General features: G+C 43.5%; 1 protein-coding gene across 1 annotated transcript in view; it reads right to left on the bottom strand.

Moving 5' to 3' along the window:
• Positions 1-13,913, bottom strand: part of FAT3 (FAT atypical cadherin 3) — a 152,641-nt gene that overhangs the window by 57,512 nt on the left and 81,216 nt on the right. The window contains exon 12 of the mRNA XM_089915870.1: positions 254-643. Within this exon, the coding sequence (XP_089771996.1) occupies positions 254-643 (390 nt within the window). The remainder of the gene's footprint in view (positions 1-253; positions 644-13,913) is intronic.

Below are 13,913 nucleotides of genomic sequence, written 5' to 3'. Positions count from 1 at the left end.
CGAGCTTGTCAATCTGAAAAATCCTGGTGCCAACCTAGGGGCCAAGTATTTGCCCAGTGAGCCCACAGCAAGGAGCTGAAACTTAGCAGGGGGCATCGTTGGAACAGAGTGTCAGAGGGCACTCTGAGGTCAGCATGCAGGTCCTTCTCTGAGAAGACTTGTTTCCACCAAGAAGGGCGGTTGATTAGAGGGTTAGGAGGAGAACCAGGGTATAGTGAAGCCTTAGATTCTAAGTTGGTTGCTGTTTACCCACCTGTCTTTGGGTTGATCCTAAATTTCCCTTGCTCATTTCCAGACCGGATGAGGTACGTAATCTCGGCATTTGTGCCTATATCTTTGCTGGTGGCAAAAACAACAAGGACTTGGGTGCCAGGGGAGGTGTCCTCAGGCACCGTCACCAGGTAGTCCCTCCTCTCAAACACGGGGGGGTTGTCGTTAATGTCCAGGACGGTGATGGTGACAGTGGCCAGAGAGGACAGGGCCTGGCCGGGGCTCTGGTCGGTGGCCTGCACGCTGATGCTGTAGGAGGACTGTTGCTCTCGGTCCAGTGGCTGCTCCAGGATGATGATGCCAGACGAGCTGTCGATGGAGAAGAACCCGTCGGCTGAGTCGGCCAGGGAGTACACGACCTTCCTGTTGGTGCCTGTGGGAGACGCGAGAGCGTGAGTGGAGAGTGACGCAGCCGGACGCTCTCTGCACTAGAAGACTGTGGCTTTGATGACTGTCTAACAGCCACACAAAGAAAAACGGTAACTGTGGAAACCAATGGCTCTGGTCCTACGACAACTTCAGTTTATAACAAATATACAACTGAACCAAATGGTAAAGAAGCGGAAAATATTGGTAAGAAATATCAGAAATAGTTGGATCTAAAGCAAAACGTTTTGCATGCATGTGTCACGTTGTTATGAGTCCTTCCTTCAATGTTTTCAAATAACTGACCAACTGTCTTGATCATGTTAGAGAAACTGACTTCAGTTCTTCTGGCTCGTGTGGCTTGGACAAGTTACAGTCTTTCTTACCTGCCTAGGCCACAAGTAAGATGAAAAACGCTTTGAAAACAGCGAAGAACATATAACCTATTATTATTCAAGCCCTCAAGCAATTTCTTCATATCTTTATAACCTCCATCTGAAACTTATCCTGAGGATCATTATGCGTCTCCTAATAAACAATCCAGCAACTTAATAAAAAAAGAAATAGTTGGATCTTCTTAATATATTAAAGAACACCATGCATCCTTAAGAAAAACTCTAAGATGCCAATAGGTATAAGCGTCAAGATGTGCCACAGAAAGAGAAAGGCAAATTAATTAATTAACTCGACAAATTTTTATCTAGACTCTATCAGGCACTATTCCAAAGACTAGAGATTCTCATAATGGACAAGAGACAAACATTTCCTGAGGGAAATTTTTACTTTCTGGTGAGAGTAAATAAGAAATGAACAAGAACAAAGAATCAGTAAAATACATGGTATGTTTGGGAATAAAAAGGGAGAAGAATGAAGCCATAATGGGGGGTAATCGTGAGTGCTGGGGGGAGAGGGAGTTTGGGAGCTGGGGAGAAGGGTGGTCCTTTTAATACAGGTGGTTGGAAGTTTGGCATTTGAGTGAAGACCCGAAGGAGGGAGGGAGGGAGTGAGCAGTGCAGAAATCTGAGGAAGAACGCCGCAGGCAGAGGGACCCAGGCAAGCCTGGGGTGGAAGCCGAGCTCGTGTGTTTGAGGAGCACGGGGGAGAGGACCAGTGTGAGCAGAGTGAAGAAGAGAGATGCAGGCGATGAGAGCAGGGTGGTGACGCACTGGGGAGCAGATCGCCCGGAGGGGTGGTGGTTGGTGGTAGTTGGGACGCGCTGGAGGGCTCTGAGGAGGGGAGTCACACGATATGAATTAGATATTAACAGGATGGTTCAGGCAGCTGGTTATGAACAGAACAGCAAGACAGGAAGCAGAGACCCACTGGCAGTCTCCTGCAGGAAGACAGGTGTGCAATAAGGGCAGCTGGAATGGATGGTGGTGTTGGAAGAGGTGAGAGGTGGTCGGGTTCCAGATGTACTCTGAACACGTGGGTGTGAGAAGTGAGGGGCCCTAAATGTATTCTGAACTTGGAGGTGGTGAGAATAGATCGCTTTCTCACCGTGGGGCTGGCAGGATGTGGGATGTGAACGAAAGAGAAGATCCCAGAATGACTCTTAGGTTTGGGCCCGAGCGACTAAAAAGAGGGAGTTATCATCAATTGCCATGGAGAGGACTGACTGCGGGAAGACTACAGGATTTGGATGAAGATCACGGGCCCTGTTTTGCACTGATTAAGTGTGAGATGGACATTTTATATTTAAGTGGAGATTCAAGTAGGAAGTTAGCAGAGGAGGCTGGAGATCAGAGGAGAGGTCCAAACTGGAGTTACATTTTTGAGGGTTTTCAGCATTCAGAGAGCCAGCAGAGCCATAAGAATGGATGCGGTCATGGGCTTCCCCGGTGGCGCAGTGGTTGGGGGTCCTCCTGCCGATGCAGGGGACACGGGTTCGTGCCCCGGTCCGGGAAGATCCCACATGCCACGGAGCGGCTGGGCCCGTGAGCCATGGCCGCTGAGCCTGCGTGTCCGGAGCCTGTGCTCTGCAACGGAAGAGGCCACAACACTGAGAGGCCCGCATACTGCACAAAAAAAAAAAAAAAGAATGGATGCGGTCGTAAGGGGGAATATAAAGGGAAAAAAGAAATACAGTGGCCAGTAAGCCTAGAGCACCCCATCAAAGGAGGGAGAGGATCTAGTCAGAGGGTGGTCTCCAGTTCCATGACTTAAAGAAATGCACGTAGTTACCAAAATACCATTTTACCTTAATATATACTAAAGCTAAAACCTACCAACCAGGAAATGTTCATTAACAACCAACAAATCAGTGAATGATGATTGGACCAACTTCCGATTCTGAAGATTGATTTAACTGTTTTCATCCGAGGAGCTCAGCACTTCAAAATGGTTTATAAACCTCAAATTCACTAGGAGTTACAGTTTATAAGAAAGAAAACATAACAACTTCATAGGCTGAAAAAGCATCAGGTTGAGCCTAGACGCTCTTAATGAAGACAGTCATTAGTCATGACTTTAGCTATGACAACTACCTGAAAATGTCTTTTGCGAATCATGGACCCCTAGAATATAAGCTCTTACAGGGAGGGCCTACGCACTGTCATTTTCTACTACACCATCTCACCATGGGGACAGGCCTTTGGCAGTAATAAGAGTTAAACATTTTACTCCCTCAATGTACAGTTTCCCTTAAGCCAAAATTCCAAGCAAACCAATAAAATCATGGAGGGAATGACAGAAATTGCATTATGTGGCTTTAACCAGAAGGTCAACATTGAGAGTTTGTTCATGGTTCCATTCCAGAGAGTCCACTTTTTCCAAAGTTTCATCATTTACTTCTATTTCTCTTTCAAAACAACCACCCCGTGATATATAAACATCAACCTCTGATTTTATTGGTGCTGGGATGAAAAACAAGAAGTCTTTGCTCTTTCCTTGCTGTCCCTTGAAATAAGGCCCCAAAGCAGGTGTTTTAGAGTTGCTTTCTGGCTACTTTTACAGGTGGCTGCAAGATTAAACTTTTCAACATAAATTCCTGGGGTGAATACACAGAGGATCGTGGAGGTGATCAAGCTTGCACCTGAAAAACAATAACCCTGCCTGGGTGTCGGAGCTGACTGTGTGCCCTGGGAGCTGCCTTGACTGACGGGATAGTGTCAGAACACCTCTCAAAGGCACAAAAATGCATTTATGGAAACACATCAGTGATTGACATAAATACACCACGTGGGTTTTCAAATCACACATGTTCCCTGGATTTGACTCCCAGCCCCAGCATATGGAAGAGCTCCCTTACCAACAATAAGATGGGGCAGGAAGTTCATGCAGGATCTTTCATCTGAACATCTGCTGACAACACCCACTTCACTGACGCATAAACCAAGGGCTGAGGGATTTCCCTGGTGCCACTAGCATATGTAGGTAAGCAGGAGCGACAAAGTCCTATTTTCAGATGTGCTCCTGGATAAGCTTCCTCTTCAGGCTTGAAGGTCACGTAGGAAGAAGGCCATTTCTGACCCTGTTCTGAAAGCCATGGTGCTCCAACCCGCTGAGTTAGGAGAGGTAGGGGCTGGGTTTGCACATTGCCGCTCTCTGTGGCAGCAAGGCGCAAAGGGAAGGTGCTTTTCATGACTGCCTGTGTTTCCTTCACTGGGACAGATAGCTGAAATCTAATTAAAAATACTGCCTGTGTTCCCAGTCTGCAGATTTCTCTCCCAGCCCTATTCAGAGGCCCTCGGCTCTGCCCAGACCTCCAAGCAGGAGAGGCCGTGTTTTCAGAGCTTCCAGCTCAGCCAGCTAGCCCTGTTGTTGGAACCCTGCATTTACAAGGCTGACATTGATCAGCCACACAAAGACCACGGCTCCCCTCTGGGTAGGTTCTGTTCCTTTAAAGCTTAGGGACAGGGAGTTTCTGCTTTATCACAGCAGAAAACCATCCCCAACAAGTTGCGGACCCGAACTCCCCCCACTCCCCGTATATTTTGCTTCTGACAGTATCTTGTGCATTCACACCAGGAGGAACAGGGAGATTTACGGTTTACCTCTCCTTTCTGTTACCAGTCAGACTTATATGAAAGTAAGACTAGAAAAGGTTGGGGCAGGGTGGGCACCCAAACCAACAAACCTGCTAAGTGGTATCTCTTGTGATTTGGTAGTTCTGAAGAAAAGAGCAGGATATATTTTTGGAACGTATCTAAACTCCAATTTAGACACAATTGCAACAGATTTCAGTGGTTTCTAGAAATCAAGTCAGATGCATAAATGTCAACGTGCAGGCAATACTTCTGTTGGAGCACTCGGGTCTTTTGCTGTATTACCAGGCAATGGGGGCTCTTTGTTAAATGAATGCAGGTCCCGTCACTAAAGTGGAAACTTTCTATCCAAGGGCGTCTGATAAATGCCATTCTTCAAATCACCAGCTTTTCGCTACGTACCGGGCAGAAAAGATGAACCCGAGCAGAAGACTTGCTTGCTAATTGGTCTAACGCTCTCACTACATGTCACGACGTGTTATATTAAGGTATAACATTAATCCATCATTTCGTGTCTGTGTTTTTAAGTACCTAATTCTCTTCTCCCATTTGCACTTAATTTAATGAGGACGGAGCTACTCAGCTTCTTAAGATGCTGAAATGCCAGACTACCAAGAGAAGTATGATTTTCATTGCATGTGAAGTTTCTGTGCGTTAACTGTGGCGCATGGAGCGGGCAGGCCTTCAGAGGATTAAAATCAAGTAAACAGAGAATGCTTAAAATCCCGATTTGCTCAAAGGAAGTAACAGGTAGTGGCATTTTGTGGAGTGGGGTGAGAGGAAAGAAATAGCACGTACAAATTCCCAGAGAGAAGGCTATGAAATCCTGGGCATCTATATTCCCTCCCTTGGAAGATTTCTAAATGGAGGCTAGGTTCCTCTCAACTGGGCCAAATGAAAAGAGGGACTGTTTGGGGAGCATGGACTGTACAGAAAAGTCAAAGTTTTAAATGCTTAGGAATGAAGGCAGTGTGGTGCAGTCTTGGAAGACAGGAGATCTTGCTTTAGCCCATGGGTTTCCCAAGTATACTCATGTAGCTTAACCTCGTTGGGTCTCAGGTGTCTTCATTTTTAAAATGATAGAACCTAGTCCATTGAAGTGTAAGATGATCTTCCAGCACTGTGATTCATTTGCAAGTTAATTAATGGAGTTGGTTTCATTTTTATTTTCAAAGGGCTGACCCTCTCCTCCAACTGGCCATGAGTTGCTGGACCTGGGCATAAATGGGCTGAGTCACCAAAGGAAAAGTCCACATTCAAGCCGGTGAGGATGAGCTATTGGACTCTTCTGGATGGGATGAAAACTTAACACAGTAGTTTCATACCATTCAGTTACATGTTGAGAGTTCACACATATATTTTACAGCAAGGCTTTTATACCTCAGTGAGAAATAACGCCCACTGCTAGGATCATCCCCAAGGATCTCACCTAGTGTCAGATGAGCTCAGCTTGATACTTGAGACTGTTAGAATCAGTACCAAAACCAAATGGCCAGAGCAGCCAACACAGCAAGGACACTGAGACTTTTTTTAACCTGGTCTTTAAAAATGTTTTCTCCCCTCCTTCTGAGATCAAGCTCCCTGGGCTTAAGGAAACTACAAGAGCTCTGCTCTTACTCAGGGGGTCTCATGACGGCTGCTGCTTTGACTCTGTCAGGGCAGGGCCGTGTCTGTGACCTTCACACTCTATCCTCCAGTGCCTGCACAGGATCTGGCCTGTAGGCAGCACACAGAAAACGGGGGTTGTACTAAGTTGCTGTAAACTGGCTTTTCTAAAGGGACTTGAATTTATACAGAATAGATATCTGGGGAAAAAGTAATTTGAAACAGTCTCAACAATCATACTCTAGAAACACTTTTGATTTTGGTTCTAATCATGTGGTTTCGTATCAGCTTGACTGATATACTGAGGTGTCATAATTTATGTACAGTGTCTAGCTCATAAATTCTGAGAAATGTACATCTCCGTGGAACCACTATCCACATTAAGATACAGAGCATTGCAATTGCCCCTTACAGTTCCTTCATGTCCCATGGCCGTCAGTCCCTCAATCCCATGACCTAGGCAATCTAATAAGTTGTTTTGAACCAACACTTTCTCCCGCCTTCATGAATGTCTATTTATCAGTGCTTGAAATCCCACAAGTACATTTAGATTTCAGTCTTTAGGACCCAGGCGTGGTGATTAAGACACATTCTTATTTAAGCTACAAGGATCACCTTTTGAAGAAAAATGCTAAACAAAGCTTTGGTTCTTGAATATGTCATTGCACTCCTTTGCAATAGGCTTATCCTTAAAATATAGTACTTTTGAGAAGCACAAGGGTTCTGTCTTTCTCACCAGAGACCCTGGCTATGACCCTCCCATTTGATAAGGATTTGCCAAGTGCCACCTGTTTGACTATTCCAGGCACCATGCTGAGGTGAAGTGGAGCCCAAAAGATGCTTCCCTAATCCTAGGAGCTTAGCAACCTGACAAGGAATTACGTAAACTATTAACTATGTATTAAAGTAATATCTTAGCTATCAGATAGTTTATGGTTTCCTGCATGTCTTCCAATCCTACCTGAACTTCAATGTTGAGTTCTTTTGATTCTACCTCTGAGAGACCTCTTGAATGTCTGTGGCCGGGACTCACAGTCAGGCAAGGCTCCACCTTCTCTCACCTACACTGTTGCAAGAGACCCCTAATTGCAAACTCGGACTCCATCCTTTCGTGGCTAAATTTAACCAGAGTTAAGTTCCTAAAACGCTGGGTCCAGTCCTGCCCCACCTGCTCAAGATAGTTACCAACTTCTCACTTCTTACAGCAAGAAGTAAAAACGATTGAGGATGGCTTTCCAGTCCTTTCCAGTCTGGTCCCAGCCCACACTCTCCAGGTCACTTCCTGCCCCACTTCCCTGTTGGGTGGTCTACTGCAGTCGCTCCTGAAGACACACTCACATTTACTCTTGCAGGCCTCTGCTCATGCTTTCCCTTCTACTCAGAACATCCTCTTCCCCGCCTTCACTTGTCAAAATCCTACATATTCTTTGCAGGGTCTCCTCTGGGATAGCTTCCTTAACTTCCCCAGTTGCTCCCTTCCCTTTGCTTCCTTAACATCATTATTGCATTCTCATTAGTTATATTTATATCCTTTCTCCCACTAGATTAATGTATCATTTAGGCAGAAGGACCATGTCTTTTTTTTTCCTTTCCACTTTACTTTTCCCCCCAGTTTTATTGAGATATAATTGACATATAGCCCTATATAAGTTTAACGTGTACATAATGATGTGACTTACATATATCATGAAATGATTACCACAGTAAGTTTGGGAATAGCCACCCTCTCAGGTAGATACGAAATTTAAAAAAAAAAAATTTTCTTCGTGATGAGGACTCACATAGGATTTGCTCTCTTAACAACTTTCATATATCACATACAGCAGTGTCCATTATACTTATCATGTTGTACCTTACGTCCCTAGTACTTATTTATCTTATAACTATAATGGGAAGTTTGTACCTTTTGACTGCCTCCATCTGATACTCCCCACTCCCACCCCCTGCTAAGGGGCTGTGTCTTATTATCTTTGTATCCTGGTTCTGAGACCAGGGCCTGGCACACAACAGGAGAGAATGAATGTTGAACTGCAGAAGAAACAGTCAGGGTACCACAGCAAGCTTATGATGAGCTGCTAACACGATGAAGGTAGGGGTGGTGTGCACACTGCTGTTACATGCCCACCGCAAATGCATGGGCCAAAGAACTGAAGAGCCTCCGAACAGTGCGAAGTGGAGAAGTCAGAAATATTTAATACTAAAAATGTACATAAACATTCATAGGGCTTCCCTGGTGGCGCAGTGGTTGAGAGTCCGCCTGCCGATGCAGGGGACACGGGTTCGTGCCCCGGTCCGGGAAGATCCCACATGCCGCGGAGCGGCTGGGCCCGTGAGCCATGGCCGCTGAGCCTGCGCGTCCAGAGCCTGTGCTCCACAACGGGAGAGGCCACAGCAGTGAGAGGCCCGCAAAAAACAAAACAAAACAAAACAAAAAACCAACAACAACAAAAAATTCATAGATTATATACAAAGCTATTGCTAAATAGATGTTCTCATTTGTGAAATAAACTAGTAACTACACAATTTCCCAAGAATAAGGACTGGCTGAATAGAGCACAGTACATTCATATCACAGGATACTGTATATATCATTACGTAAAAGTGTAAAAGAGTATATAGTGACACAGAAATATGTTTGCAAGCCAGTGAAAAAAGCAGGTTACAAAACAGTATCTAGTTTAGAAGCCCATTTTTGTAAAGAACAAGGTGGAAGGGACTTCTATCAAAATGGTAACATTGGTTAGAATTGACTGTTTTTTTCTTTTTGTCTGTCCTTCCAGATTTTACACAGTGGACACAGATCATGTTTGTAATAAGTAAAAGAATTATTATAAAACTCACGTACATAGAAAATAATTCTTTAGTTTCAATCTTAGAGAGTAGTCAAATTTTCAGGTTATTTTCCAGGCCAGTTTATTTCTCAACATACATACTACTTGAAATAATTGTAGAAAAAGGTATTTTTATAAGATTCTTTTTCTGGATCTTTCCATTCCTCATTTTAGTTTTTGCTCAGAAAGGCACTGACTTTACTTAGAAAATCACTTTTTTGGGGGTCAAAGTTCTTATTATAAAGTTATTTCAAGGGATACATTCTTAAAACTATTTAAGCAGTAGAAGAAAATTGCTAGCCTCAAATTCTTCTCTCATTGTCTGTGGGAGGCAAATAAAATTCTATCACAGTGAAAGAGCTCAAACTGAACGTTCTTTTCTGTCTTTAAAATATGCCTTCAGATGATAGGAAATAAAGCAGAAAGTTGCCCTGAGGAGTTCCATGGAATTGCAATTACTTCTGAAGTTAGAAATGACTTTTAAATAGACTCTCTAATTATGTCTGCTTTAAGTGCCTTTTAAAAGTTTTTCATTGGGTGATAACTAATCCTGACACATTCCCACATGCAAAATACCAACTCTGGGGTTCAGTAGTCCCTTTTGACTCTTTTTGAATAGTCAAAAAAAAAAAAAAAAAAGACAGAAGGCAGCACCAGCCACAGAGTAAGGGAGATCCTGACTGTACCAGAAACTTCTTGGGGACTTGTCATTTGGGCTGGCACCGGCTCTGCTGGGTAAGACTGGCCACAAGATGTGAGTTCTCACAGAACATAAAAACGCAGGGGTCCTTGTGTGTGTGTGTGTGTGTGTGTATGTGTGTGTTTCTGTTTATCCTTCATAAATTCATTTATTTATTTTTTTATTGGGGTATGGCTGTTTAACAATGTTGTGTTAGTTTCTGCTGTACAGCGAAGTGAATCAGCTATATGTATACATATATTCCCTCTTTTTTGGATTACTCAGCAATTAAAAGGAACGAAATTGGGTCATTTGTAGAGACGTGGATGGACCTAGAGTCTGTCATACAGAGTGAAGTAAGTCAGAAAGAGAAAAACAAATGTCTTATATTAATGCATATATGTGGAATCTAGGGACACTTGTTTAAAAAATGTTAACAAATGACTTATTTACAAAACAGAAACAGACTCACAGAGAAAGCAAACTTATGGTTACCTAAGGGGGAGGCATTAACAGATACACACTACTATATATAAAATAAACAACAAGGACCTACTGTATAGCACAGGGAACTATATTCAATATTTTGTAATAACCTGTAATGGAAAAGAATATATATATATATGTATATACATATACATATATATATGTATATATCTGAGTCACTTTGCTGTACACACCTGAAACTAACATAATATTGTAAATCAACTATACTTCAATTACAAAAAAGAGTGAAGAAGTTCAGTGCAGCCACAGCAGAACATTAAACCAACGTGGGGCCCTTCTAAACACGGGGCCCTGTACAGTTGCAAAGGCTGCACACTGATAAAGCTGGCCCCATTGCTGAGATTGCCTTCTGTGATCCCTCAGAACTTGCAGCTCATCAGGGTATAACTCTTTCAAGCATCTATGGCTTGGCACTTTGCTAACTGGGATAGTCAATAAATTTACTTATGTATTAATAAATTTATTAATTTATTTTATAAATAAATTAATCCATCAACCATGTACTCAAAACTCCATCTCTATTGGGGCACAGAACTTCTGTGCTGAACTGCCACTCAGCAGTACCACTAAAAATGTTTCCTGGGTGGGTTGTTGACTCTGACCATTGGATCAATTCATTCATCCATCCAATAAATATTCACAGGATTTCTGCCATATGGTAGGCACTGGGGATACAAAGAAGAGGGTCACAGTATCTCTACCCTCAAATGTCTCCTATTTCTCGGGAGACAAACATGTATATAGCTGATTGTTGGAGAGAGGTGGCCAGGGGAAGTTTCCCAGAGATGGAAACAACTGAATTCAACCATGAAGGAAATACAGGAGTTGTCAGGAGTACCAAAGTGGGAAAGTGACAAGAAGAAAGGGCATTTCGGGTGATGTGAACATATGTGAAGTTAAGAAAGATGAAATTGCAAGGGGCACTCAGAGAAGGGTTAAGGGATCAGTATTGCAAAATTACACATTTAGAAGGGCAGGTGCTGAAGCTGTCTGTTTTCGGAGCTGCTAGCAAATTACCAGAGCTGTTATAAGCAATTATAGCTATAGTAAATGAAAAACTGGGCAGAAGTTAACGGATAAATTAGCAGAGAGAGAAGAAGGAAGATTGGAAGGGGTGAGATGGAGAGGGTGTGTGGGTGGGAAGTGCTATGTAATATGGGAGAAGTTATTCCAAGAGCTCCCCGCTGATGATGGACAACATAATTGCCCCCATCAAGGAGGCTTCACAAGGTGAAATGATAGCATGTATCCTGCAGCAAAGCTGATAAGCGTACTCGACTGACTCTCAACATACCCTGCAGAGGCACCAAGCCAAAGCTGGGGTCCTTGGATTCTGCACAAAATGCACAGGGGTGATTAGAAATTCCTCCAGACAGCTAGCGCTCCCTTAAAGCCATCCTGTGTACTGCTGTGTGTTGGATCAGGATCGATTCAAAGGAGCAGCTCAGAAGGCTGCTACCAACCTGTGGCATCTATGGATGAGACAGCGTGTGAACGTGTGAATTCACGGGAATGAGTCACAGAGATCAACTCTTAGAAATCAGAATTCCCTGCCTATAGGTGACCGCTGAAACAGTTCACTAAGATACTCCTTTCTGAAAGGAATGCGCTGTTTTATTTGATAACTAATTGTTTTGACCTCCCCCTGCTTGGAAGATTTTAAAAAGAGTAATAATAATTACTTATATGTGTCCAATGCAAAGACTCCTAAACCAGGCAAGACATCACAGTCAACTATAGAAAAAAATGTACGTCCAGACCCATCTCAGACTTCCTGAATCAGATTTTGGAGATGGAGCCCTGGCCTGTATGTTTATTTTTAAAAAACTCCCAAGGGCATTCTGGTGTACAGCCAGGGTTGACAACCAGTTTGTCTGATTTTTATGTGTTATTTTATCTCTGCTGCTGGATTCTGGATTTGGGAGGGGGTAGTTCCTAGTGCCCTAATCAACTGAAGGCATCCCATTTTCTTGGGCATAGGGGAGGTCAGTCCATTCCCAAATTAAGCCCCGTGTGACAGAAATATTATCTCCAATGACTGGAGAGGGGAATTTTCAGCCTCTGAGATTTCTACACAAGGGAGCCCAGGCTCTGTGTGTAAAAACACTTGAGAAAGGAATCCACATATGTTCTAGACATGACGTTAGGGGATTTAGGTGGAATGTCTACTTAGTTCTCCCAACAGCTTGGCAGTTCAGCAGACATGCATCGAGCATGTACTGGGTGGCTGGTGCCTTGCCTGCACTGGTGACTGGGCTGGTATGCCAGCCCTCCAGGAGCTCACAGTCTGGAGAGAAAACAAGTAATTAATATCTCATTTTTCCAGGGAGGAAGAGGAGTTCAGAGGGGTTGGGGAACTTATTTAAGGCCAGACAGTTAGTAAGGGTTGGAACTGGGATATTTAATCTGGTCTCATCCCAAAGCCCCTTTGTGATTCCCAAAGTGACAGGACAATGTGACCCAGAGGTGATGGGGTGTCACAGTCTGCCACGTAGCTGCATGTATTACAGCAGACGTCCTGATGCTAGTGGAAGGTAAAGAATTCGGGGAGGGTTTTACGGCACCCTGGAGCTCTTTACTCAGGACTACTACCCATTTTACAGACGCCTTGGGAGGGGGCACGAAGCCTTTTTGAACTTCAGTTTCTCCACCTGTCAGTGGGAGTATCAAGGTCTGCCCTAGCCGTAGCAAGATTACATGTGTAAGGGTTTGGGGCTCTTTGGAGAAAGGCTTCAAACATGAGATTATCTTTTTTGATATCTACAACAGGCAAAGGGCTTTGGCTACAATGTGCTCCAGAGAACAGCTCATGTCTCTGTCTTTAGGGGGATTATTTAGTTTTTACAAACATTTTAACAGTTTCTCAGCTGCCTTCAAAGATTTAATACTTCAGAAAATAGCAGGGCTTGAAACTTAAGAGAATAAATCATAAGAGTTCTTAAAAAAAAAAAGAAAATACCAGGGCTTTGGGGAAGGAAAAAAAACATATTAAATCACTGATTTATGCAGCTTAGAGGTAATAATTTCTAAGGCGTTAAGGAAAGACATAGAATGCGTGATACTTAAGAGCACACAGGCTGACATCAGAATTGAATCCTTCTCAAAACATCTTCTGGAATGTATATATTTATATATGTATAACTGAACCACTTTGCCGTACACCTGAAACTAACATAACATTGTAAATCAACTATATTTCAATAAATTTTTTTTTAATTTTAAAAATAAAATTTTCATCTCTGTCAGAAGAATTGATGAAGCTATTAAAAGCTATTAAGGGCTTCCCTGGTGGCGCAGTGGTTGGGAGTCCACCTGCAGATGCAGGGGACATGGGTTCGTGCCCCGGTCCGGGAAGATCCCACATGGCGCGGAGCGGCTGGGCCCGTGAGCCATGGCCGCTGAGCCTGCGCGTCCGGAGCCTGTGCTCCGCAACGGGAGAGGCCACAACAGTGAGAGGCCCGCGAACCGCAAAAAAAAAAAAAAAAAAAAGCTATTAAAATATAAAAAAAAAAACAACCCCACAACATCTTCTGGCAGAAATGACTAGAGAATAGAAAAGAGCATTGAACTGAGGTGTCAGGGTACCCTCCTTTTAGATCCAGCTCTGCCACTAACGAAGTCATCTTGGGTAAGTCTCTTTATCTCTGAGCCCCAGTTCCCTCCTCAGAA

This window comes from Delphinapterus leucas, chromosome 7 (assembly GCF_059928025.1).
Source record: "Delphinapterus leucas isolate spDelLeu-1000000601 "Yukka" chromosome 7, BTC_Dleu_Yukka2, whole genome shotgun sequence".
In the NCBI taxonomy this organism is placed as follows: Eukaryota; Metazoa; Chordata; class Mammalia; order Artiodactyla; family Monodontidae; genus Delphinapterus; species Delphinapterus leucas.
This window is presented reverse-complemented; position numbering and strand designations above follow the sequence as displayed.